Genomic DNA, 27578 nt, shown 5'->3' with positions numbered 1-27578 from the left:
GCACAAAAGCTGACGTTTCGGACCGAGACCCTTCTTCAGATTTCTTCGGATTTCTTTATCCTACTTTTCCCAGTTGAGGAACCATCTCCTCCCTGAAGGCAGGCCACACTGTCCCTGTTTCTGCCAGTCTGTGCTTCCAGTGTATCCCCACTGAGATCTGCCTTTTTGCCCCATTGAAGTCCCAAGTCACCAACTGAATCTACTCCCTCAGCACTGACCCTCCGACAGTGCCCACTCCCTCAGCACTGACCCTCCGACAGTGCCCCCTCCCTCAGCACTGACCCTCCGACAGTGCCCACTCCCTCAGCACTGACCCTCCAACACTGCCCGCTCCCTCAGCTTTGACCCTCCGACAGTGCGGCGCTCCCTCAGCACTGACGTTCCAACAGTGCCCCCTCCCTCAGCACTGACGTTCCAACAGTGCCCCCTCCCTCAGCACTGACCCTCCGGCAGTGCCCACTCCCTCAGCACTGACCCTCCGGCAGTGCCCGCTCCCTCAGCACTGACCCTCCGACAGTGCAGCACTCCCTCAGCTTTGACCCTCCGACAGTGCGGCGCTCCCTCAGCACTGACCCTCCTATGGTGGAGATTGTGAAATGATTTTGTGAGATGCGGTTGGATGCAGACTGATGAGTGAACATTTTCAGCAGCTGGTACAGTACCTGGTGAGTACAGTTGATAAAATCAATCTTAAACCCACAGTGCAATGGCAAATCATTGATGTCACCTTGGAATGCAGTGTCAGCATTGCTCATTTACCAAAATATAATTACCAGGTTAGAGACGATTCTAATTACGATGTGCCGTGAAATATTATCCTTGTCTAATCCTCTAATTTTAATGGAATGTTCCGTGCGAAGTGTTTTCGTGCTGTATGTTACAAAAATAGAATTTGGTGCAAAAGGAAGGCACCCAGCTGTAAGTCCCTGATCCACCATTCAGTCAGATCATAGCCGGTCTGATTGAGTGCTCAGCTCCTAATTCCTACCTGACCACCACCCTCCACCCTCCCCCCCCCAACCCAAACAAACCATCAATTCCCTGTTAGCATAAATCCCATCCAACACTGCTTTGAGTTATTTCAATGGTACATCGTCCACTGCTGTTGGAGAGACTGCATTCCCCAGATCGATAGCCCACTCGGAGAAACATTCTCTATGTCTCCATCATAAACAGACCAAGCATCTTGAAACTGTGCCTCCAGCTGCTAGGCCATTCCAGAAGGGGAAACATCCTGTTGGCATCACGTCCTCTGAGGATCATCAGATCATTGGGTACAGGAGCAGCGTAGGCCATTCAGCGCATCAAGTCTGCTCCAACATTCGGTGAAATCATGGCTGGTTGATCGTCCTCAGTGCCGCTTTCCTGCCTTTTCCCCATTCCCATACTGATTAAAAATCTCGCTCTCTCTCTCAGCCTTGAACATAATAACTGAGCCTTGACAGCCCTCTGAGGTAAAGAGCTCCACAGATGCACTCCCCTGCGAGAAAAATGCTTCATCAACTCTTCGGAAAAACCTGAAAGAACTTTGGATGCTGGAAATCAGAAACAAGACCAAAACAGAATTTGCTGGAAAAACTCAGCATGTGTGGAGTTTTGAGGATGGGTCACTGGACCCGAAACATTAACTTTCACTCCTCATCTCTTATCTACATTTCAATAAGACCATCTTTGATTCTTTAAACACTAATGGATATACGCTCAACTTTTCCAAATATTCCTCATAAATTTCCACCCAGATCTCAGTCGAAAAATGAACCTCTCTGAACTGCTTCTCATGGAAGGATGTCCTCTGTGGCTGAAGGAGACCCTAACTAGAAACAGTTCCGCAGAGGTGGTCTCACAATACTACCCCCCTACCCCACCACCCCACACAACTCGAGCAAACTTCCCAATCTCTTTGATCGCGACCTCACCACAATAAACACCAATGGGGTAGCTCAGTGGTTAGCATTATTGCCCCAGGGACCCGGGTTCGATTCCAGCCTCGGGCGACTGTCTGTGTGGAGTTTGCACATTCTCCCCATGTCTGCGTGGGTTTCCTCCCACAGTCCCATAAGTGTAGCTTAGGGTGGGTTGGCCATGTTAAATCGCCCCATAGTGTCCAGGGGTGCTAGCTATGTGGACTTACAGGGATAAAGTAGGGAGGGGTGGATCTGGATGGGATACTCACCAAACAGATGGGCCAAATGGCCTGCTGCTACACCTTAGGGATTCTATACTCCATCTTCCAGAGTTTGGCCTACTCAGAGGGAGACCTGTTGTTGCTTTCAGGGCCTGGAAAAGGCTAAGGTCACTGTCAGATAAACAGATATGTTCCCACGTTACAGAACACAAGGAGAATAAATTATCCTTTCCGTGTCACTGGTGACTGAATTGGTAATGGTGGGGGCGGGGGCGGTTCCAGAACAGTTACACAATGTTCAACACCATTCATGACCCCTCAGATACTGAAGCAGTCTCTGTTCAAATACAACAAGGTCTGGACAATATCCAGGCTCGGGCTGACAAGTGGTAAGTGACTTTCGCGCCACACAAATGCCAGGCTATGCCCATCACCCGTAAGCGAGAATCTAACCACTGCCCCATAACATTCAATGGCATTAGCATCTCCAACTCCCTCACTATCAGATTAGAATCCGAACTCGACTCGCAATATAAACACAGTATCTACAGGAGCAGGTCAGAGGCTGGGAATACCGCAACAAGTAACTCCCGTCCTGACTCCCCAGAGCCTGTCCCACCATTGACAAGGCACAAGTCAGGAGTGTGATGGAATACTCCCCACTTGCCTGGATGGGACCACCCCCAAAAACACTCAAGCAGCTCGACACCATCCAGGACAAAGCAGCCCCCACTTGATTGGCACCACACCCACAAACATCCCACTCCCTCCACCACCGACCCTCAGCCACAGCAGTGTGTACTATCCACAAGATGCACTGCAGAAATTCACCAAAGATCCTCAGGCAGCACCTTCCAAACCCACGGCCACTTCCATCCAGAAGGACATGGGCAGCCGATACATGGGAACACCATCCCCTGCAAGTTCTCCTCCGAGCCCCTCACCATCCCGACCTGGAAATATATCACCGTTCCGTCACCATCACTGGGTCCAAATCCTGGAATTCCCTCCCTAAGGGCACTGTGGGTCAACCCACAGCATATGGACTGCGGCGGGTCAAGAAGGCAGCTCACCCCCTCCTTCTCAAGGGGCAACTAGGGATGGGCAATAAATGCTGGGCCCAGCCAGCGATGCCCATGTCCTGTGAAGGAATTTTGAAAAACCCATCTCTTCCCAATCTCTCAATTACAAAAATCAATTAAATTAAAAGTTGGACACTGATCTTACATCACTTACTGTTGACAAAGTTGCGTTGCAAAACTCCAAGGTCTCTTGTGTTGATGTGTTTCCAAATTTACTCCTGAAATGCTTGGTCGTACTTATCAGACCGACCAATGTGTCCCACAATCAAATACCTTCTTCAAACGGGGAGTCCAAGAAATGCTTTTGTTGGGAAATGTCTACAGGAGTCTGGGGAACAGCACTGAGCAGTTAGCATATGAATAATTGGGCAGCTCTCTCAAAGGGCTAGCACAGGTATAACAGGTTGAGTGGCATACTGTCTCCAACGCCCACCGAGTTTAACTTCACCCATGAACTGTACGTTGGGTGGGGGAGTGTTGTGTCTGTGTAGGAGGAGTTGTTGACATTTAGGCACAGATTCTGTCACAAGAAAAACATAACACGGTTTGTAAATTTATTTATCACATCTCTACAAAGGTGCAATCCTCTGCAAACAATAAATATTTTGCAGCAACCCCGTGCCTCCAGAATCCTGACATTGTGATGTTTGTGAAGGGAATGCACAATGGGCTGGGAGGTGGTCGGCTTTCTGCATTCACACTCCTGTTGTCAGATTCCCTGACACACAGACGCACACACACACACACGTCACACTCACTCAGACTCTCTCAAACACACACTGCCTTGCAAAAACACAGACATGCACACGCACACACACACACACACATGCAGTCACACTGTCACACACTCACACGTGCACATTCGTTCCCAGCCACACTCCCACACAGATACCGACCCATGCCAAACACACGCCCTCTCACAACCTGAAACACACACAGTCTCATTCAAACACACAAGGCTCTCTCACAGAAAACCACATCTGTACACACACCTACAGACAGATGCACAAGCACACAGGGCACTGAGGTACAGTGGGGCACACAGGTACAGGCGCTCACAGGTGAAAAGGTACACACCGTGACAGACACAGGTACAGGCACACAGGTACAGACACCTGGGCACACAGGTGGAGGCAGACTGGGCACACAGGTACAGACACCTGGGCACACAGGTGGAGGCAGACTGGGCACACAGGTACAGACACACCCAGGCGAAAAGGTATGGATACAAGTACAGGCTCGCAGGCACAGGTGGGGACACAGGTGCTGGCTGACATCCAGGTACACACCAGAATACAGGCACAAATCCCAGTACACACACATATACACAGGTCCAGATAGCTACCTGCACAACAAAGATGGAGATGATTTCCACAGTGGGAATGTCCTGGGAACACGGGTCTAAATCCAATTGGAATATAATCAATGAATAAACATTCGTGGCCACACAGACAAGTGTCCAAATCCCAAACCAGACTCAACGAAACCAGCCAGATATCAAAGTGGGTAAAAAAGAACAGGAATATCGCAGCTGGGTGTCCTCAAGCTCGTGATGTTTCCTGATCTCAGCTGCAGATCCTCCTGTGTCAGAAGATTCTCCGCTTTCCTGCATCAGACTCCTGATGAAGGGAGTCTGGAGAATTCAAGCTCTGAATGTACTCTTAAAATTTACCCGCATTGCATCAAAATCTACACCCACCGAGACACCCGCGAGGTTCTATTTCGATAGTTAAAATATAGTTGTTTAGTGACTCGCTGAGCGAGTTGTTCTGTGGTGTGCAGACATTTCTGGGCAACATCCTCACTGCAACCTCCACTCGAGATGTTGGTGTTCTTCTTCCTTCTGGATTTACGTGTTCCTCTGGTGGGACGGGCTTGTGGCTTCTGGTTCTGTTGTTCTAGCAGCAGCTTGTACACGGGGGTCTCTTGCTGTGCGCGTGTCAATGGAGTCCCCTGTCGAGAACCAGGCTTTGAGAAATTCCCTGGCATGCCTGATGTTTGCTGATCCTAGTACGAGTCACTTTGTCCCAGTCAGAGTGATGGCTTTCATTGTCTGTGTGTATTGAGACGCGTGAATATTGGTCGTGTCGTTTTGTGCCAGCTGGTGTTCATGTATCCTGGTGGTCCTCCTCCCTGTTTGTCCAATGTAATGTTTATTGCACTCGCTGTATGGTGTTCTGTGTATCACTTAGGTCTTCTTTACTGTCAGTATAGGTTCTTTAGTCTTTGATGACATTTGGCACAGTGTCGCTCTCGGTTTGTGTGCAATCGTGATCTTATGCAGTCTCGGGAGTCTGGTAGACATTTCCTGTATATTTTTGATGCAGGACTCAATTAGCAAGCTCCAAGTAGATTCTGTCCAGCAGCATTGTCACTTCGAGACCCGTGTGAATGACCTGACTCAGTTCATGGTGCAACGGTCGAATTTGCCCAATCAGGAAAGGTGCCCAGGTCAAACATAACCTGACCCCAGGTGTTCACGGCCAGTGTGATGACCATCACCCCGATCAGGTTCACTACAATTCCAGTCTTTGCCTGTGGAACGTCAGAGCAGAGCCGGGGGGAATAATGAGAGACATCGGAGTGAAAATCGAGACTAAAAACTTCGTGCTGTTATAGAACAGGGTTAGATACAGAGTAAAGCTCCCTCTACACCGTCCCTCCTATCAAACAATCCCAGGACAGGGACAGCACAGGGTTAGATACAGAGTAAAGCTCCCTCTACACTGTCCCCCATCAAATACTCCCAGGATAGGGATTGCATGGGGTTAGATACAGTGTAAAGCTCCCTCTACACTGTCCCCATCAAACACTCCCAGGGACAGGGACAGCAAGAACCCCAAAAAAGAGCAAAGAGCGATACAGCACAGGAACAGGCCCTTCGGCCCTCCAAGCCTGCACCAACACATTTTGCCCTTCCATAATAAAACTGCCTTCACTTACAGGATCTGTATCCCTCTGTTCCCTCCCCATTCATGTATTTGTCCAGGTGCACCTTGCATGCTGCAATCATGTGAAAAATATGCCTTGTACCTTGGTCCTGTTCCCCGCCCCCCGTCATTGACCCCTCACCCTGGGAAAAAGCCTCATACTTTCCACTCTATCCGTGCCATTTCACAATCTTATAAACTTCTGTCAGGCCGCCCCTCAGCCCGAGTCTATCCACCCTTTCTTCATAGCCAAAATCCCCCAGACCAGGCAAAATCCTGGTAAATCTTTTCTGTCCCCTCTCCAAAGTGTCCACATCCTTCTGGTAGTGTGGTACCAGGAATGTACACAATCTGTAATCTTTTGCCATTAAAGTGCAATGCTGCTTTTATATTCCTTCTATCAACATTGGTAAGTCCACATTTCCCCAGGTTACACTCCATCTGCAAAATTTGCCCATTCACTGACTATATCTCCCTGTGAGAATCTCTCTGTCCTTCCGGAACTATAGTTACCTCATTATCTCTATGTCCTCTGCACATTTAGTTGCCACACATTTGGTTCCTTCATCCAAGTCATTGACATAGCTTGATAATAGTTCAGGACTCAGAATTAACCGTTTAGGCTCGCTGTTGATTACAGTTTGCCAAACTGAAAATGGCCTACTTCCTAATCCCTGTCAGTTCCCCAAACCTCTATCCATGCTAATAGGTTATCCTTTACACCGGGGTGTTGGAAGTACATAGAACATAGAACATCACAGCACAGTACAGGCCCTTGGGCCCTCGATGTTGTGCCGACCTGTCATACCAATCTCAAGCCCATCTAACCTACACTATTCCATGTACGTCCATATGCTTATCCAATGACGACTTAAATGTACTTAAAGTTAGCGAATCTACTACCATTGCAGGCAAAGCGTTCCATTCCCTTTCTACTCTCCGAGTAAAGAAACTGCCTCTGACATCTGTCCTATATCTTTCACCCTCAATTTAAAGCTATGCCCCCTCGTGCTCGCCATCACCATCCTAGGAAAAAGGCTCTCCCTATCCACCCTATCTAACCCCACCTCGGCTTCCCCTTTATCCAGCATGAACAGTAATTCTCAGAGAACTTGAGTAAATTAATCAAACAGGATTTCCCTTTCACAAAACCATGTAGAATCTGCCTGATTCCATAATAATTTTCTAAATGTCTAGCTACTATCTCCTTAATAGTGGATTTGAACATTTTCCCAACGACAGATGCTCAGCTAACTGGCTGCTGGTTCCTCGCTATCTGTCTCCTCCCTTTCTTGAGAAGAAGTGTTACAATTGCAATTCACTGGAATCTTTCTCGATTCGTGGGAATGTTGTACAAACAATGCATCTACTTTCTCTTCAACCATTTCATTTAAGACCCTAAGATGCAAGTTATAAGGAGTAATGGATTTGTACACCCTTTTTAATAGATTTCTCAGCACCTTTTTATCTGGTCACGGTGATTGCTTTAAGTTCTTCCCCTTTTACACCTTGATTTTCAATTATCTTTGGAAAGTTTTCTAAATCTTCTACTTTGAAGACACACATAGAACATCCATTTATCGCTTCCATGAATTTGTTGACTTCTGTTACTAATCCCCAAGTTTCACCCTCCTATAGCACCAAAAATTATTTCAGGCACTCTTTATCGTAGAATCATGGAATCTCTACAGCATGGAAACAAGCCCTTCAGCCCAACAAGCCCACACTGACACTCGGAGCTTCCCATCCAGACCCATCCCCCTCTAATCCACCTTATTTACACAGCCCTGAACAGTATGGGCAGTTTCCCATAGCCAATCCAACCTAGCCTGAACATCTTTGGACTGTGCGAGGAAAGCAGAGTGCCTGGAGGCATGCAGACTTGTTGAGACTCTTGTTGTCTGTTTTAATATTTCTAGCTCACTTTCTCTCATACTCATTTCTCCATCTTTCTTTGGTTATCCTTTGCTGGTTTCAAAGCTCTGTCCTGTATTCTAATCTTGACAGTATTGTATGCTTTTTCTTGCAATTTTAAACCACCCCGGGCTTCCTCAGGTAAATAAAGTTGCTGTACCTTTCCTTTAGAGCCTCTCCATCTTTATGAACTATACCTCTGCTGAGGGCTTAGAAATGTTTCCTTAAATATCTTCAACTGCTTCTCATCTGACCTAATTTTTAACCCCTTTTTTTAAATTCACTTTAGCTAACACTATGTTGATCGCCTTATAATTGCCTTTATTTAAGTTTAAAACACTAGTCTCTGACCGACGCTTCTCACCTTCAAACTGAATGTGAAATTTCAGGGAGAACCTTCGAAAACCTACCATATCAGCCACCTTCAGGTAACCATAAGAGAAGACGATGGAGTTTGGGGGCGTCGCCACTGGCAGCATGAATGCGAATGAAGCACAGAGGGTGGAGGGCAGCATGACATAGAGGGGGTGTAGATGGATACGTTTTGCCTGTGAATCCAAAACAAAAATTATCACAAAAACCTCAGCAAACCGTCCATATACAGTAGCACCGAGGTCACAGAGGTCAAATACCATAAAATGTACAAGCAGTAGTAGACCATTCAGCCCATTGAATCTGCTCTGCCAGTGAATGAGATCATGGCTGATCTGATCATCCTCAACTCCACTTCCCTGCCTTTTCCCCAGAACCCTCAATTCCCTCATTGATTAAAAATCTATCTCAGCTTTTGAGTATACTTAACGACCCAGCTTTGATAGCTCTCTGCAGTAAAGAATTTCACAGATTCACTATCCTCTGAGAGAAGAAATTCCTCCTCATTTCTGTATTAAAAATGTGTGACCCCTATTCTGGGATGCTACCCTCTTGTCCTAGGCTCTCCTACAGGGAAACAACCCTTCCACATCTGCCCAGCTGAGCCCCAGCCCCACATCGATACAGTTGGCTCTCAATGAGCAAAGTTCTCTGCTGTATTGAAGGGCACTCATGATGGGTAATAAGGTACTGCTCCAATCCCAGGAATCCCACCGGGAGTGTGGTGGTAGTTAATGTGGCAACAGCATGTTTTGGACGCAGTGACCGGACATACCATCGCAGCCAGAATTGGGAGGAAGAGTGAAGTTGTTGCAACATTGCTAGCACATTCCGTGAAGGTAGCAATCAACAGGCAGAGGATGACAACGATAGCCCAGGGTGGGATGGCCTCAAGAGGGGTCAGTTGATCTCCAAGCCATTTAGAAAGGCCCGATGCCTAGAAAGCAAAGGAACAAAAAAAAACGTAACTGTAAATTGTCAGCCCAATTCGTGCAGGAGATGAAGTATTAGCTTGGATTAAGGATTGGTCAGCTAAAAGAAAACAGAGAGTAGACATTGTTTTGATCCCAACTGATGATAATACAGGACATGACATGTGCCAGAACCCATCCTTATTCTCTGTCATTGAAGAACATTTACAGCCTCCTGTGAATACATATTAGTGACCAAGTAACACAATAACCAACGACAAATATTAAATGTGTGATGTTTCAGAAATTAAAGCTGAAAGAACTGTGGATGCTGCAAATCAGGAACAAAAACAGAAATTGTGGAGACAAATCAGATTTAATGTTTCAGGTGCAGTGGACTTGCAACGTTAACTCTGATTTCTCTCTCCACAGACGCTGCCAGATCTGCTGAGCTTTTCCAGCAACTTCTGTTTTTGTTCCTGATTTGCAGCATCCGCAGTTCTTTCAGTTTTTTTTCTGAAACATCATACATTTAATATACATTTAATATTTGTGGTGGGTTATTGTGTTGCTTGGTCACTAATATGTATTCATAGGAGGCTGTAAATGTTCTTCAAGGACAGAGAATAAGGATATTATACTATAAAACAAAGACACATATAAAAAAAAGTTTAAAAAACTCTTAGGACAAACAGCAAAATACAGTTTTGACTAGTTCCCCAACACTATCCTTTTACAAACTTTAAATTTTCAGACACATTTTACTCTTTTCTTGTTTTTTATTTAACTGGTTTCTTTACTCTGAACTGAAGAGACAATTGTATAATTCCTTTCTGAGTTGTCCAGAGTGTAAATGTTTCTCAATTCTGATGTCCAAACTCTCTTGGCTTAGAAGCTTCACGTACTAAACCATTTTACAGTAACAACTGGTTCCAGTGAACTATCAGCATGATTCACATGCTAGCAAAAAACTATTCTCCTTTTCTGCTGAGCTCCTGATTCTTCTAAACTGAACTTTGAACCCTCTACGTTAAAGTCAAAACTAAACAAATGCTTTTCTAGACTGTTGTAAACTCAGCAGTGTAAATACTCCATCCATGAACATTGCCTAGGCATGTGACAGGAGTCACATCTTTTCTTGAATTAGGTCACTTTTTCAAATGACTTTCTGAGAAAGAAAAATGCCCCCACCACCTTACTTTAAAAGTCAATCCTCAAATATAATATTTATCGCACATTTCTTTTCTGAGACCGTCTCAGAGCCACTTTCAGGTTAGTAAGTTATAAAAAGTGCACGACCGTGGAGATCATTGCTGTGTCTCAGCTATTCACAAACTATAGTCGATGATTCAGTTAAAGGGGGCTAATGTTCATTTGCAGAAACTGCAAAATAGTGTCTGAGAGCTAACTGTCGAGCGGAGGTAGGAGGGTCTGAGAAGGTGATATACACAGATGAAATGGAGTGTCAGCAACTTTTTCCAAAGGGGTACAATGTAGGAAAATGTGAACATGTCCACCTTGGCAGAAAGAATAGAAAAGCAGTGCAACATTTAAACGGAGAGAGGTGCATAGTTCAGGGATGCACAGGAATCTGGGTGTCCTGGCACACGAACCACAGTATGTTGGACTGCAGGGACAGCAAGTGATTAGGAATGCAAGTGGAATGTCGATGTTTATTGCAAAGGAATCAGAATGTAAGAATAGGGAGGTTTTAATGCATCTGTAAAGGTCGAGTCGTCAAAGCACCATAAGGGCTGATCTCTCCTTAGAGAGGGAGAGAGAGGGGTGACCGGTGGTGGTTTAATCTAAGGGTCAAGCAAGGGGACAGACTGAAGCAGAAGGGCCTGCATAGCAACCTCAGTCAGTGTGATCACTGTTCCCAAATTGCCACGTCATAAACCAGCTGTCCAGCCAACTGAGCTAAGCGACACCCTCGCTGCAGCTAAGCAGGGCATTGGTAAGACCACATCTGTGTATAGATTTCGCCTCCTTATTTGATAAAAGATTCCGAAACAGTTCAGCAAATGTTGACAAAATGCATTCCTGAGGTGATGTTGTGAGCAGGCTGGGCCTGTGAATATCAGAGATTCAAACAGGGTGGGAGAGAATGGATACTGCGATGATGTTTGCCTCTCACGGGAGATGTAACCAGAGTAATAAGAATAAGAGATCTCACTCTGAAGTGGAAAACGAGGAGAAATTTTTTTTATTTTTTAGAGACATACAAGATGTTCAGAGGATTAGATAGGGTGGACAGAGAGAGCCTTTTTCCTCGGATGGTGATGGCGAGGACGAGGGGACATAGCTTTAAATTGAGGGGTGAAAGATATAGGACAGATGTCAGAGGTAGGTTCTTTACTCAGAGAATAGTAAGGGCGTGGAATGCCCTCCCTGCAACAGCAGTAGACTCGCCAAGTTTAAGGGCATTTAAACAATCATTGGATAAACATATGGATGATAATGGAATAGTGTAGGTTAGATGGGCTTCAGATTGGTTTCACAGGTCAGCGCAACATCGAGGGCCGAAGGGCCTGTACTGCGCTGTAATGTTCTATGTTCTATGTTCTGTCAGAAGACCATAAATGTGTGGAATTCTCAACCCGAAAAATATAGCAGAGGTCGGGGAATCGAACTTGTTGAGTGCGGAGATTGGAATCTGACAAATACAGGAATCAGGATTTGTGAGATGCAGGTGGGAAAGTGATTCAGCAGAGCAGACTGAAGAAGCTGAATGGCCTATTCCCAAAGCCTATGACCATACAACCAGTTTGCCCATTCCCCTATCCTCGGGAGTGCGCCTCTAGTGGTAACGATGGAGTTACCTCACTGCCTTTAGCCAGTGCAAAGCCCCCTCCCAGTAGCATGACGATATTCCAGGCTAGGTTGTCTTGGACAGTTTTCCAGTTCAGCAACGCAGGAGCAGGACCATATTTGCAGTTGTTACCTGGGAGGACACAAAGTATTCGTCAGTAGTTGCAGAAGGGAATGTGTTTCCTGGGGTGTGGAATAGGATTGTCTGTACCTCCCTCCCGATGCCTCTCCTTCCCTCCAATGCCAGTCACAAGGAGACAGGAGACCAGAACCATTTCTAACATGAATCCCTCTGGTGTCAAGAAATACCCTTTACGGGAGCTGATGAGGCCATTCAGTCTCTGATAGCCCTGTGAATGTGTGACCCAGTAGATCCCACACTCCTGTAGCCCTGACTGTGTCTTCCTTTCAGCTGGATTCAGACGCTGCAACTTCAGGCAGTGTGGTACAGATCACACAAACTTACTGCCTCCCCATCTCCTCCTCTGGTTCTTTCACCCGTTACTCTATCCATGCTCCCTGCTGTTGACCAAGCTCCCTGCTTCTGGGTGATGAGACAGCATCCATTGGTACTCTAGGCCCACAGAAATCTTCTGGCTATGGAAAAAGAAAATCAAATCCCATCTCCAGGCAGGAGAAGTGAATTCACTTTGAGAAACGGTAAGAAATTGGAACCAATAGAAGTGACTGTGAAGATGTCCCATCGTAGTTGGAAATCCATTGGGTTCACTCATGTCCTTCAAGTAAGGAAATCTGGGCCTAAATGTGACTCCAGACCCACAGGGATGGGGCTCGCTCTGAACTGCCTGCAGAAATGCTGAGCAGCAATCTCATTTTATCAACATCGCTACCAGGGTTTCTAAATAGTGACCTGCCTCCTTACTGTAGAGTTATGTGCCCAATGAAGTGCAGAGGGGGTGCTGCACTGCTGGAATGAGACCTTAAGCCTCCCTGAAATGGCTGTGAAAGATTCGAAGGTCACTATCCCCGAGACGTGAAATCCCACTCAGTCTGTTTTTCCCTCATCACCGATAACAGACTGTCTGGTTTAGAGATAATGGGAACTGCAGATGCTGGAGACTCTGAGCTAACAAGGTGTGGAGCTGGATGAACACAGCAGGCCAAGCAGCATCAGAGGTGCAGCAAGGCTTCCATTTTGGGCCTAGATCCTTCGTCAGAAATGTCTAGGCCTGAAACGCCAGCCTTCCTGCTCCTGACATGCTGCTTGTCCTGCTGTGTTCATCCAGCTCCACACCGTGTTAGCTCAGACTATCTGGTCATTGCCAGATTGCTATTTGTGGGATTTTCCTGTGTGCCACATTTGCTACATGACCTCAATGCTCACATTTTAATCAGCACTGCATTGGCTGGGCAGCTGCCTGGGACGTTCAGGGCTTGGACCCGTCGCTTTCAATCACAGAGCTGTTACAGTGCAGCAGGAGGCCATTCAGCCCATTGTACCTGCACCAGTTCTTCTGCCCTGTCCAGCTCTGTGACCTCATGCCAATCTCCCGCCTTTTCCCCATCTCCCCGTGCACCATTGCTATCCAAGTGACCATCCAGTTCCCCTCTTGAATGCCCCAGTTGAACCTGGCCCTACCACCTTTCCAGGCTGTGCCCTCCAGACCCTAACTGCTCACTGTCTGAAGAAATTTCTTCTGATCTCATCCTTGCTTCGTTTACAAATCACTTCCACTCTATGTTCTCTCACTCTTGGTCTTTTTATCCAGGGGAACAGCTGCTCCCTATCTACTCTGTCCTGCCTACCCATGATTTTGCGAATCTCCATCAAATCTCCTGTCAGCCTCCCTCTCTCCTAGGAGAACAGTCCCAACTTCTTCAATCCGTCATCACTGAAGTTGCTCATCCTTGGAACCATTCCTGTAAATTGCTTCTTGCACTCTCTCCTGTGTGTTCCCATCTTCCCTACAATGTGCTGCCCACAACAGGACACAGTACTCCAGCTGAGGTCTAACAGGGCTCATGTACAAGTTCATCATCACCCCCTCGCTCCTGTACTCTATGCCCCGAAATCCCCCACCCGAGGGAAAATACATCGGCCATTCGGCTTATCAATACCCCTCATGGATTTATAAACATCTATAAGTTTACCGCTCAACCCCCTAATGCTCCAGATAAAATTCCCAGCTAACCACTTTCTTAACACGTTGTTGCCCTGTAACACAAATTTCAAAGTCCCCAGAGCTCTACATTTAATTGTATAAGTCCTGCCCTTGTTTGCTGCTCCCAAAATGTAACACATCACATTTATCCAAATGAAATTTCACCTGCCAGTCCTCAGGCCATTGACCCAATTGATCAAAATCTCTTTGTAATCTCAGGTAAAATTCTTCACTGTCCACCAAAGCACCATTTTGGTGTCATCTGCAAACTTACTAACCATGCCTCCTATATTCTCATCCAAATCATTTATATAGATAACAAATAAAAGTGGACCCAGCACCGATCCCTGTGGAACACGACTGATCACAGAAAAACAGCCTCTCTGCCTCCTGCTGTTCGGTCAATTTTGTATCCAATCACCCTGAATCCTGTGTTTTTTAACTTCAATATTTAGTCGACCATGCTGAATTTCGTCGAAGGCTTTACTAAAGTTCAATTAAACAACATCTGTTGCTTTGCTTTCATCAAACTTCCCAGTTACAAAAGACTCAAATCCTCAGAAAACCTCAATCATGTTTGTGAGACATAGTTTCCTTCACAGAAAGCCATGCTGACATTCCCTAATCTGTCCCTGCCTGTCCAAATGCATGTAAATCCTATCTCTCAGAATCTCTTCCAACAACTTACCCCCCGCCGATGTCAGAATCACTGGCCTGTAGTTCCCAGGCTTCTCCTGACATCCGCTCTTTAACGAAAGCACAACATTAGCCTCAGAGGCACTCACTTGTGTTTACAGATGACTCAAATATTTCAGCGAGGGACCCCAGAATGTCCTCCCTAACTTCCCACAAAGCCCTGGGACACACAAGATCAGGTCCCAGAGATTTATCCACTTTTATATTTTTTAAGCCTCCCAGAACTTGCTCTTCTTTAATGTGAACTGTTTTCAAAACATCTGTATTTATTACCCTAAGAATGCCCCCACATTCTTTATATTCTCTCGGTTTCTTTCCTTCTCTCACTCTCTCCCTCACACTCTCACTCACTCCCATTCACACCCAATCTCTCTTACTCGCTCACCGACCCTCGCTCTCACTCTTTCCGTCCACTTCCCAGGAGCATTCCTTCCAATTCCATTCTGTCCCATTGAGGGAGGGTGAGGGCTTCAGTCTGAATCATACCTGTCCCATCATCATCACTGCTACCGTGAAAACAGGGGAGCCGGGGCTTGTCGGATGGCAGCATGAACATCAGCACCGAGATGAATATCACCACTGTCGCATCGGTAACAAAACTGAAGAGACAGAGTCAGAGCGTGTGTCAGAGAGTGAGCTAGAGAGAGATAGTGTGAGAGAGAGAGATGAGTATTGAGAGAGTGAGAGTGAGAGAGAGAGAGAGAGGGATTGAGAGAGTGACAGTGAGAGCGTGTGTCAGAGAGTGAGCTAGAGAGAGATAGTGTGAGAGAGAGAGATGAGTATTGAGAGAGTGAGAGTGAGAGAGAGAGAGAGAGGGATTGAGAGAGTGACAGTGAGAGAGAGAGAGATGGATTGAGAGAGTGAGAGTGAGAGCGTGTGTCAGAGAGTGAGCTAGAGAGAGATAGTGTGAGAGAGAGAGATGAGTATTGAGAGAGTGAGAGTGAGAGAGAGAGAGAGAGGGATTGAGAGAGTGACAGTGAGAGCGTGTGTCAGAGAGTGAGCTAGAGAGAGATAGTGTGAGAGAGAGAGATGAGTATTGAGAGAGTGAGAGTGAGAGAGAGAGAGAGAGGGATTGAGAGAGTGACAGTGAGAGCGTGTGTCAGAGAGTGAGCTAGAGAGAGATAGTGTGAGAGAGAGAGATGAGTATTGAGAGAGTGAGAGTGAGAGAGAGAGAGAGAGGGATTGAGAGAGTGACAGTGAGAGAGAGAGAGAGGGATTGAGAGAGTGAGAGTGAGAGCGTGTGTCAGAGAGTGAGCTAGAGAGAGATAGTGTGAGAGAGAGAGATGAGTATTGAGAGAGTGAGAGTGAGAGAGAGAGAGAGAGGGATTGAGAGAGTGACAGTGAGAGAGAGAGAGATGGATTGAGAGAGTGAGAGTGAGAGCGTGTGTCAGAGAGTGAGCTAGAGAGAGATAGTGTGAGAGAGAGAGATGAGTATTGAGAGAGTGAGAGTGAGAGAGAGAGAGAGAGGGATTGAGAGAGTGACAGTGAGAGCGTGTGTCAGAGAGTGAGCTAGAGAGAGATAGTGTGAGAGAGAGAGATGAGTATTGAGAGAGTGAGAGTGAGAGAGAGAGAGAGAGGGATTGAGAGAGTGACAGTGAGAGAGAGAGAGATGGATTGAGAGAGTGAGAGTGAGAGCGTGTGTCAGAGAGTGAGCTAGAGAGAGATAGTGTGAGAGAGAGAGATGAGTATTGAGAGAGTGAGAGTGAGAGAGAGAGAGAGAGGGATTGAGAGAGTGAGAGTGAGAGCGTGTGTCAGAGAGTGAGCTAGAGAGAGATAGTGTGAGAGAGAGAGATGAGTATTGAGAGAGTGAGAGTGAGAGAGAGAGAGAGAGGGATTGAGAGAGTGACAGTGAGAGAGAGAGAGATGGATTGAGAGAGTGAGAGTGAGAGCGTGTGTCAGAGAGTGAGCTAGAGAGAGATAGTGTGAGAGAGAGAGATGAGTATTGAGAGAGTGAGAGTGAGAGAGAGAGAGAGAGGGATTGAGAGAGTGACAGTGAGAGAGAGAGAGATGGATTGAGAGAGTGAGAGTGAGAGCGTGTGTCAGAGAGTGAGCTAGAGAGAGATAGTGTGAGAGAGAGAGATGAGTATTGAGAGAGTGAGAGTGAGAGAGAGAGAGAGAGGGATTGAGAGAGTGACAGTGAGAGAGAGAGAGATGGATTGAGAGAGTGAGAGTGAGAGCGTGTGTCAGAGAGTGAGCTAGAGAGAGATAGTGTGAGAGAGAGAGATGAGTATTGAGAGAGTGAGAGTGAGAGAGAGAGAGAGAGGGATTGAGAGAGTGACAGTGAGAGAGAGAGAGATGGATTGAGAGAGTGAGAGTGAGAGCGTGTGTCAGAGAGTGAGCTAGAGAGAGATAGTGTGAGAGAGAGAGATGAGTATTGAGAGAGTGAGAGTGAGAGAGAGAGAGAGAGGGATTGAGAGAGTGACAGTGAGAGAGAGAGAGATGGATTGAGAGAGTGAGAGTGAGAGCGTGTGTCAGAGAGTGAGTTAGAGAGAGAGTCACAGGGAGTGAGAGACAGAGTGAGAGAGAGAGGGGGGGGAAGCTTGAGAGAGTGAGAGTGAGAGAGAGAGAGAGAGAGGGACTGAGAGAGTGAGAGTGAGAGAGAGGGATTGAGAGAGTGAGAGCGTGTGTCAGAGAGTGAGTTAGAGAGAGAGTCAGAGAGTGAGAGACAGAGTGACAGAGACAGAGAGAGATGGATTGAGAGAGTGAGAGTGAGAGAGAGAGAGAGAGGGGGGTTGAGAGAGTGACAGTGAGAGAGAGGGATTGAGAGAGTGAGAGTGAGAGCGTGTGCCAGAGAGTGAGTTAGAGAAAGAGTCACAGAGAGTGAGAGACAGAGTGAGAGAGAGAGAGAGGGATTGAGGGAGTGAGAGTGCGAGAGAGAGGGGCAGAAAGACAGTGAGCTGGCGAGTATGAGTGAGAGTAAGGGAGTGAGAAAGATGGAGGGGGACAGAGACAGAAAGTGAGTTTGAGAGAGTTAGAGGGAAGAAAGAGCCTGAGTGACAGTGAGAGCAATGGAGTGAGAAAGAGGGAGAGTGAGACTCAAGGAGTGAGGAGGAGAGAGTGTGAGTTGATATCAGTGAGAGAGGGCGAGTGTGGATGTGAGAGAAGGAAAGTGAGAGAGAGAGAAAGTTAGCCGTTACTTACTCTTTTTCATCTTTGTTAAAGAGTACAGTTGCCCAGCCAGGTATGAAGCCAGGGTCCCTAGTGAACCACAGGATGACTAACAGGATGAAGAGGGTGAGGACGGCGATCTCTGCAAATGTCATTCTGCCCAAGTTCTTCACCTCCTCCTTGATCACGCGGTAGGCAGATACATCCTCCTGGGAATTTCCATCGCCACATCCGAAATTCTCCTTCAGGCTGAGGGCGAGCATGGGGAGAGACAACCCTAACATTAACGCAAGAACAGAAGAAACACGGGAAGGCCACTCAGCCCCTCCAAGATGCTGCGAAATTCAACCAGACTGGCCCTCCCCCTTCAGCTCCACTATCCAGCAGTGATCCTCGGTGCCCAGCAGTTGGTCAGTTGAGTAATCTCAACACTCCGTGGTAGAGAGTTACAAACATTCATAACTCCCTGAGTAATGGCATGCTTCCTGAATTCAGTCCCCAATCCTCCAGCAGAGGGGTCCTGTTCCAGAATCACTCCAGAACAACCTCACAGGAACTCAACAAACATGAAATGAGAAACTAAGCAAAAAAAAACAAATTCTGAACAAGGGTCACAGAACCTGAAATGTTAATTTCGCGTTCAGTCCACAGGCCTGCTGATCTTTTACAGCAATTTCGGGTTTTATTTCTCAGTAACTCAGTCAATGCCACCCTGTACTGATTATAACCTCGTAGAATAGGAGTTCCCTGATTAGGGGTTGTTAGTCTGGTCCAGTCAGGGAGCCCTGGCTGACAGATAGAAACAGGAGTGTTGGAGGGAGCTGCATCAGCATCGTGTATGAAGCATGTGTAGGTGAAGGTTGGCGCGTGTTGGGATACTGGGGAGTTATTTCTCTCCCAAAACCTTATCTTCCAAAGTTTCAGCTGTTATTTTTCTAATCTCCAGCCTCATTCTATTCCAACCTCCTCATTGGTCAACACTTGTGTTTCAGACGCCACTCTGCGTCGGGGTTCCAGTCAGCCCTCCCCTGGACAGTGCAATTGTTCCCAAAGATGGGTTCCCCTACACCCCGTCACCATTCACCTCCCCCACTGTTTGTAGTACTCACAGGTTAACATTGAGTGGGAACATTTGCTCATGTTATACCCCAACAGGACTATCCAAACCTCTCACTGACCCCTGTTTTGTCCCTCTCTGCCCCCTCACAGCTCATGCTGCATTAGCAATGAACTGCCCTGTATTCATCACAGTGTCCCCCCATCAAACGCTCCCAGGGCAGGGACAGCACGGGGTCAGATACGGAGTAAAGCTCCCTCTACACTGTCCCCCGCATCGAACAATCCCAGAGCAGGGACAGCATAAATGGATCTTGACTTTTGATGACATTGTGATTGTGTTTCCACAATTTCCAGTTCCTTTATAACAAGTGCAGCAAAGACCATCCACTGAAAACATTCTGATCGTACAGAACGCTCCCCCTGATTTAGCCTTTGGTGGGGGGTTCTCCCCACTGTTTCATCCCGAACGGAAACTCCAGAACGTTTCGGTTAGTGACTCACTAAGCTCATCCGTAATCCCCAAACTCTAGCCACCAAGTCAAAATCTCTAATCCCGAACCTCTAACCCCAAACCCTGAACCCCTGAACCCTATACCACTAACCCCTAACCCCAACCCCAAACCCTGAACCCTGTACCACTAACCCCAACCCCAAACCCTGAACCCCTGAACCCTATACCACTAACCCCTAACCCCAACCCCAAACCCTGAACCCCTGAACCCTATACCACTAACCCCAACCCCTAACCCCAACCCCAAACCCTGAACCCTGTAACCAATACCACTAACCCCAACCCCTAACCCCAACCCCAAACCCTGAACCCTGTAACCAATACCACTAACCCCAACCCCTAACCCCAACCCCAAACCCTGAACCCTATACCACTAAACCCTAACCCCTAACCCCAACCCCAAGCCCTGAACCCTGTACCACTAACCCCAACCCCAAACCCTGAACCCCTGAACCCTATACCACTAACCCCTAACCCCTAACCCCAAACCCTGAACCCCTGAACCCTATACCACTAACCCCTAACCCCAACCCCAAACCCTGAACCCTGTAACCAATGCCACTAACCCCTAACCCCAACCCCTAACCCTGAACCCTATACCACTAACCCCTAGCCCCTAAACCCAACCCCAAACCCTGACCCTGTACCACTAACACCTAACCTCTAACCCCAACCCCTAACCCTGAACCCTATACCACTAAACCCTAACCCCTAACGCCAACCCCTAACCCTGAACCCCAATCCCAACCCCAAAACCTGAACCCTATACCACTAACACCTAGCCCCTAAACCCAAAGCCAAACCCTGACCCTGTACCACTAACACCTAACCTCTAACCCCAACCCCTAACCCTGAACCCTATACCACTAAACCCTAACCCCTAACCCCAACCCCTAACCCTGAACCCCAATCCCAACCCCAAAACCTGAACCCTATACCACTAACCCCTAGCCCCTAAACCCAACCCCAAACCCTGACCCTGTACCACTAACACCTAACCTCTAACCCCAACCCCTAACCCTGAACCCTATACCACTAAACCCTAACCCCTAACGCCAACCCCTAACCCTGAACCCCAATCCCAACCCCAAAACCTGAACCCTATACCACTAACACCTAGCCCCTAAACCCAAACCCAAACCCTGATTCCTGTACCACTAACACCTAATCCAAACCCCTAACCCTAAACTCTATACCACTAACACCGAACCCCAACCCCTAACCCTGAACCCTTGAACCCTAGACCACAACCCCTAACCCCAACCCCTAACCCTGAACCCTATACCACTAACCCCAACCCCTAACCCTGAACCCTATACCACTAACACCTAACCCCAACCCCAAACCCTGAACCCTGAACCCAATACCACTAACCACTAACCCCAACCCCAACCCCTAACCCCTATACCACTAACACCTAACCCCAACCCCTAACCCTGAACCCTTGAACCCTATACCACTAACCCCTAACCCCAACCCCAAACCCTGAACCCGATACCACTAGCCCCTAGCCCCTAAACCCAACCCCAAACCCTGATCCCTGTACCACTAACACCTAACCTCTAACCCCAACCCCTAACCCTGAACCCTATACCACTAAACCCTAAACCCCAATCCCAACCCCTAATCCTGAACCCTATACCACTAACCACTAACCCCAACCCCAAACCCTGAACCCGATACCACTAACCACAAACCCCAACCCCTAACCCTGAACCCTATACCACTAACCCCTAACCCCAACCCCAAACCCTGAACCCCTGAACCCTATACCACTAACCTCTAACCCCAACCCCAAACCCTGAACCCTATACCCAATACCACTAACCACTAACCCCAACCCCAAACCCTGAACCCTATACCACTAACCCCTAGCCCCTAAACCCAATGCCAAACCCTGATCCCTGTACCACTAACACCTAACCTCTAACCCCAACCCCTAACCCTGAACCCTATATCACTAAACCCTAACCCCCAATCCCAACCCCTAATCCTGAACCCTATACCACTAACCACTAACCCCAACCCCTAACCCTGAACCCTATACCACTAACACCTAACCCCTAACCCCAACCCCTAACCCTGAACCCTTGTACCCTATATCACTAACCCCTAACCCCTAACCCCAACCCCTAACCCTGATCCCTGTACCACTAACCCCTAACCCCTAACCCCAACCCCTAACCCTGAACCCCTGAACCCTATACCACTAACCTCTAACCCCAACCCCAAACCCTGAACCCTATACCCAATACCACTAACCACTAACCCCAACCCCAAACCCTGAACCCTATACCACTAACCCCTAGCCCCTAAACCCAACGCCAAACCCTGATCCCTGTACCACTAACACCTAACCTCTAACCCCAACCCCTAACCCTGAACCCTATATCACTAAACCCTAACCCCCAATCCCAACCCCTAATCCTGAACCCTATACCACTAACCACTAACCCCAACCCCTAACCCTGAACCCTATACCACTAACACCTAACCCCTAACCCCAACCCCTAACCCTGAACCCTTGTACCCTATATCACTAACCCCTAACCCCTAACCCCAACCCCTAACCCTGATCCCTGTACCACTAACCCCTAACCCCTAACCCCAACCCCTAACCCTGAACCCTATACCACTAACCCCAACCCCTAGCCCTGAACCCTATACCACTAACACCTAACCCCTAACCACAACCCCAAACCCTGAACCCTGAACCCGATACCACTAACACCTAACCTCTAACCCCAACCCCTAACCCTGAACTCTATACCACTAACCCCTAACCCTGAACCCTATACCACTAACACCTAACCCCTAACCCTGAACACTTGAAGCCTATGCCACTAACCCCTAACCCCTATCCCCAACCCCTAACCCTGAACCCTATACCACTAACCCCAACCCCTAACCCTGAACCCTATACAACTAACCCCTGGCCCCTGACCCCAACCCCTAACCCTGAACCCTATACCACTAACCCCTAACTCCTAAACCGGAACCTCAAACTCCTATCTCTAAACCTTAACCCCTATCCCTAAAGCATAACTGTGAACCCCAAATCCCAAACCCTAACACCATCCCTAATCCCTAACCCCTAACCCTAAAACCCTAACCCCTAACCCTAAACCCCTAACGCTTATACCTAACCCCTACCCCTACGCCAATCCCAATCCTAAACCCCATCCCTAACCTATAACCCTAAACCCCAAACCCCTATCTCTAACCCCTAACCCTGAACCCCTAACGCCTATCCCAACCCAACCCTAAACTCCTAGCCCCATCCTTAACCCCTAATCCTGATCCCCCACACCCTATCCCTAACCCAACCCTAAACCCCAAACCCTATCCCTAATCCCTAACCCCAACCCTAACTGCTAACTGTAAACCCCTAACCCCTATCCTTACCACCTAACCCTTAATCCTAACCCCTAAACACCTAACCCTAATCCCTAACCTTAAATCCCTAACCCCTATCCCTGATCCCTAACCCCTCTCCCTAACCCTAACCCTAAACTCCTAGCCCCTATCCCTAGTCCCTAACCCCTAACCCTAAACCTAAACCCCTAACCCCTACCTCTAACCCCTATCTATAACCCATAACCTCTATCCCTAATCCCTAACCCCTAACCCCCAACCCCTAATGCTAACCCCTAACCCCAAATGCTGAATTTCCAGCCACAAACCTGGAACCCGTTCAGTGTAGCTGGGACTGCAGGCAGCCCCTAACAGGAGAAGAAATAACACTTACTTAAATCCCAGGTACAAGATCTGAAGCCAGACCCAAGTCAGTGCCAACATGATCAACATGCACGGGAAGGAGAACCCGAACCAGGTTGCAAAATTTATAATGTCTCCATTCTCTGGGAAGAGGCTGAAAAGAAAGGAGAATGAGTGTAAAATACAAACTGACTTTTGTGAACTAAATTGTGCCAAATATACTTGTCCGATCCTAGTTAACCTGAAGCAATCTCTCAGGTGTGAGGGAAATTTTGGGGTTTGGAGTCACAGATCTGAATGTTTGGATTTTCAGTTCAAGTGCTGAATGAAATTCATGGCACTCAGTCCACCAAAGCTCAAACAATCTCTCATTTGTAATCTTGTTAGTTATATAGTCCGTCTGCTGGGAATCTCTCTCGGGATATCAGGGTGGATGTGACAAGACAATACGCTGGAATGGAGCTCGTGCAAAGTATAACGTACATCTGGGGCTGGAGACCCCTCAAAGGGCAATCAGCCCAGTGAGGGCCATTCTACTGTGCCGCTCCCCCATTAACACCAGCGCTAACTCATCTCAATTTTCACAATCTTTCACCCATCTTTGACCAAACATTCCCTCTCTCACACAGACCCAGGCAGCAGACCTCCAGCAAACCTCCGCAGAGAGACCAGAGATCCAGAGGCTGTGCCTCCATCTCTAAGGACATACCTTCTGAACCTTCTGAGGATGCACTTTCAAAATTTTACCACCACCTTCCACCAGCTCAGAGCTTTGCACACAACGTGTCGATGTGCCTTTAAGAGACGGCACACCCTATCATCAGTGTATCGCATGTTGTGACAGGCATGCTGCTCTGTGAAACAACTTCAGGCTAGACATTGATGTGCCTCTCAATGTAATGTAGAGTTATAGTGTGATATAATGTAAAAGATAATTCTCATAAACCTCTGTTGGATTCTTAAACACTGCACTGTCCACATTTAGCATCCCATCCTTTGAGGGATAACCGAAGCATCCCATTGCATGAAGTAAAACATCTAGCTGGGGGAATCCACATGGAAATGGTGACACCGCACCTCCCCCTCCCAACCCACCTCAGACACCCCGTTGCAATGCCTCAGCATTGCTGAGCTCTGACCAGCGCTGACTCCAGACAGCAGAGAGCCTCAGATATGAGCGAATCTGTCACGATGATGCTGAGGGCGGCAGCCAGCGTGTGACACTGTCGTGTGGACAACACCGTATGCAGGGAATCTGCTGGGGCCTGGCTAGGATACCATTCTCCAGCCTCACAGCCTGTCCGAACCAGGGATGATTCCCAAGGCTCCGCAGGAAAGGCCCATGTTCTGCATTGACCTTGCAGAGGAAAGCAATTCTGTTCAAGGCTGGGAGGTATACAATAGGCACCTCACATACCCCTTACCCATCACTCTGCCAAGAGAAGCAACATAAGGCATTGCATCTCACAGGGTCAGTGCTGTCCTAGAGAGTGCCCAAGTATTTGAGCATAACATTAGCAGCCTACCTACACATTAAAAACATTAAACTCTGTTTCTCTCTCCACAGATGCTGCTAGACTTGCTGAGTTTCTCCAGCAATTTGTGATTTGGATTCAGATTTCCAGCATAGTTCTTTGTTTTATTGAAGTTTCTCACTGTTTAGTTCTGAGGAAGGGTCACCAGACCCTGAAGCGTTACCTCTGATTTCTCTTCACAGACGCTGCCAGATCTGCTGAGCTTTTCCAACAACTTCTATTTTTGTTGCACCTTCCTGAAACCATTCCTGTAAATAACTTCTGTAATCCCTCCAGGGGATTCACATCTTTCCTGTCTTATCGCAATCTCAAATTGTCGGCAATGCTGCAGCTGAAGTCTAACAAAGCGTCTGATGCAAGCTCAACAGCAGCTTCATTTACAGCTCTCCCCCTGCCCTGCGTTTCCTTCATTATCTGTGCACATACACTCCCAACACCTGCACTTCCTTTAGAATTGTACCCCTCTTTTACATCGCTTTTCCACATAAAATATACATTCCCATTTTCAGAGAGGAGCTGGTAGCCTATAATTCTGAGGTGAAGTTAATAAATATTTGTGTTTTTTCTTCATGTACTCATGGCATGTGGGTGTCTCTGGCTGGGCCCAGCATTTCTTACCCGTCCCTAGTTGCCCCTTGAGAAGGTGGGGGTGAGCTGCCTTCTTGACCCGCTGCAGTCCTCGTGCTGTGGGGTCACCCACAGTGCCATTAGGGAGGGAATTCCAGTATTTTGATCCAGCAACACTGAAGGAACGGTGATATATTTCCAGGTCAGGATGGTGGGGGGCTCAGAGGGGACCTTGCAGTGGGGGAGGGGGTGGTGTTCCCATGTATCTGCTGCCCCTTGTCCTTCTGGAGGAAAGTGGGTCGTGGGTTTGGAAGATGCTGCCCAAGGATCTTTGGTGAATTTCTGCCAACAGTACCAAGCTGAAAGCGAGGGGGGAGTTCCATTTAGCAATGGGGAAATGTGGGGGGGTGGGGAGCTGCCGTACTCTCATCCAGAGAGTGTCCCTTCAATTGACCTCAACAGACAGACTGGTCTTGGTGGAATGACACAGTGAAAGGACCATGTAGCACACTCTCACTCAGACGCCAAACTCAGCGAGCAGCTCAGCCTGACGTGTGATCACTCCCCCCACCCCACCACCGCCCCACCGTCTCAGAGATGTCATCCAAACAGCCCCTTTCGCAAGACAAGACACGGACTGGAACTGCGACAGCGTCTCCAAACCCTGAGCAGAGACCAGTGACACCGTGCCATCCGAGACCTGCTCCTTGGTGGGGACGGTTACCGGGGCGATGGGCTTGAATGGGATGTGCCGAGAATGGAAGGCAGATGGGCGTTTGGAAGGACAGGGCTAAAGCTTCGTGGCATTAATCCACTGAAGGGGGCTGGAGGTTTATTTGGAGAAAGGAGTCACTGATAGACCAGAAGATACTCACTAATCTAACTGCCCCTTCATGATGAGGTTTGGAGTGGTGCCGGTGAGCGTGGAGGTACCACCGATACTAGCTGCGTAGCAAACACTCAGGCTCATCCCCTTCGAGAGCTTCAGGTGTTTCTGCAGTTTCATCTCTCTCTCCTGCTGCAGGAAGACCCCGTCTTCGGTTCCGGGCAGCTGGCCGTTACCTTCGAAACAACCAAAACCAGAACTCCACCTTTATCCACAATCTGATCACTAATTCTGTGAATGAACAGCTTCTGCGCAAATACAGTATCAAACACTCCCCAGGGACGGGGAAAGCACGGGGTTAGATACAGGGTAAAGCTCCCTCTACACTGTCCCCATCAAACACTCCCCAGGGACAGGCACAGCACAGGGTTAGATACAGAGTAAAGCTTCCTCTACACTGTCCCCCATCAAACACTCCCAGGGCAGTGGCAGCACGGGGTTAGACACAGAGTAAAGCTTCCTCTACACTGTCCCCCATCAAACACTCCCAGGACTGGGACAGCCCGGGGTTAGATACAGAGTAAAGCTCTCTCTACACTGTCCCCCATCAAACACTCCCAGGGACAGGGACAGCACAGGGTTAGACACAGAGTAAAGCTCCCTCTACACTGTCCCCATCAAACACTCCCAGGACAGGGACAGCACTGGGTTAGATACAGAGTAAAGCTCTCTCTACACTGTCCCCCATCAAACACTCCCAGGACTGGGACAACACGGTGTTAGATACAGAGTAAAGCTCCCTCTACACTGTCCCCCATCAAACACTCCCAGGGCAGGGGCAGCACAGGGTTAGATACAGAGTAAAGCTTCCTCTACACTGTCCCCCATCAAACATTCCCAGGAGAGGGAAAGCACGGCATTGGAGACTATAAGGACTGTATAAATTTCTGTTTTGTATTTTTGATTATGAACTAAAATAGAGAGAGGACTGATTTGAAACCAAGAGCAGTGAGAAGTAAGCACTTCACTTTGAAAAGTCTGAGCCACATTGTGTGTGTAGTTTACACAGCTGCTCTGTTCCAGCAGTGGCTGGGGCTGTGGCACCAGGCAGTCGTGTGCAGATTGCCATTCAGCCAGCGACAGGTAGCTGATCGGTTTGTACACTTACAACCAGTTATGAATGTGAAAAATCATCAGCCTGACGACAACTTTCTATTTGGTTCGTGAGCAGTGAATCAGCTAATGAGTGTGACTGAGACAGTGAGAAATCATCAGGCTCCTAGAAAGGCAG

The 27578-nt window shown here is 47.9% G+C and overlaps 1 protein-coding gene across 1 annotated transcript in view; it reads right to left on the bottom strand.

Annotated features, from left to right (window-relative positions):
• Window positions 1-3753: 3753 nt before the first annotated feature.
• Window positions 3754-27578, bottom strand: part of LOC125464444 (solute carrier family 13 member 2-like) — a 52382-nt gene continuing 28557 nt past the window's right edge. Inside the window, exons 5-12 of the mRNA XM_059655436.1 lie at window positions 26337-26523; window positions 23391-23513; window positions 18106-18321; window positions 15451-15563; window positions 12157-12278; window positions 9199-9360; window positions 8462-8599; window positions 3754-5742 (exon numbers count right to left, since the gene is read on the bottom strand). Of these exons, the coding sequence (XP_059511419.1) occupies window positions 5614-5742; window positions 8462-8599; window positions 9199-9360; window positions 12157-12278; window positions 15451-15563; window positions 18106-18321; window positions 23391-23513; window positions 26337-26523 (1190 nt within the window). The 3' untranslated portion in view covers window positions 3754-5613. The remainder of the gene's footprint in view (window positions 5743-8461; window positions 8600-9198; window positions 9361-12156; window positions 12279-15450; window positions 15564-18105; window positions 18322-23390; window positions 23514-26336; window positions 26524-27578) is intronic.

The sequence above is a fragment of the Stegostoma tigrinum genome, chromosome 27 (genome assembly GCF_030684315.1).
Source record: "Stegostoma tigrinum isolate sSteTig4 chromosome 27, sSteTig4.hap1, whole genome shotgun sequence".
Taxonomy (NCBI): domain Eukaryota; kingdom Metazoa; phylum Chordata; class Chondrichthyes; order Orectolobiformes; family Stegostomatidae; genus Stegostoma; species Stegostoma tigrinum.
This window is presented reverse-complemented; position numbering and strand designations above follow the sequence as displayed.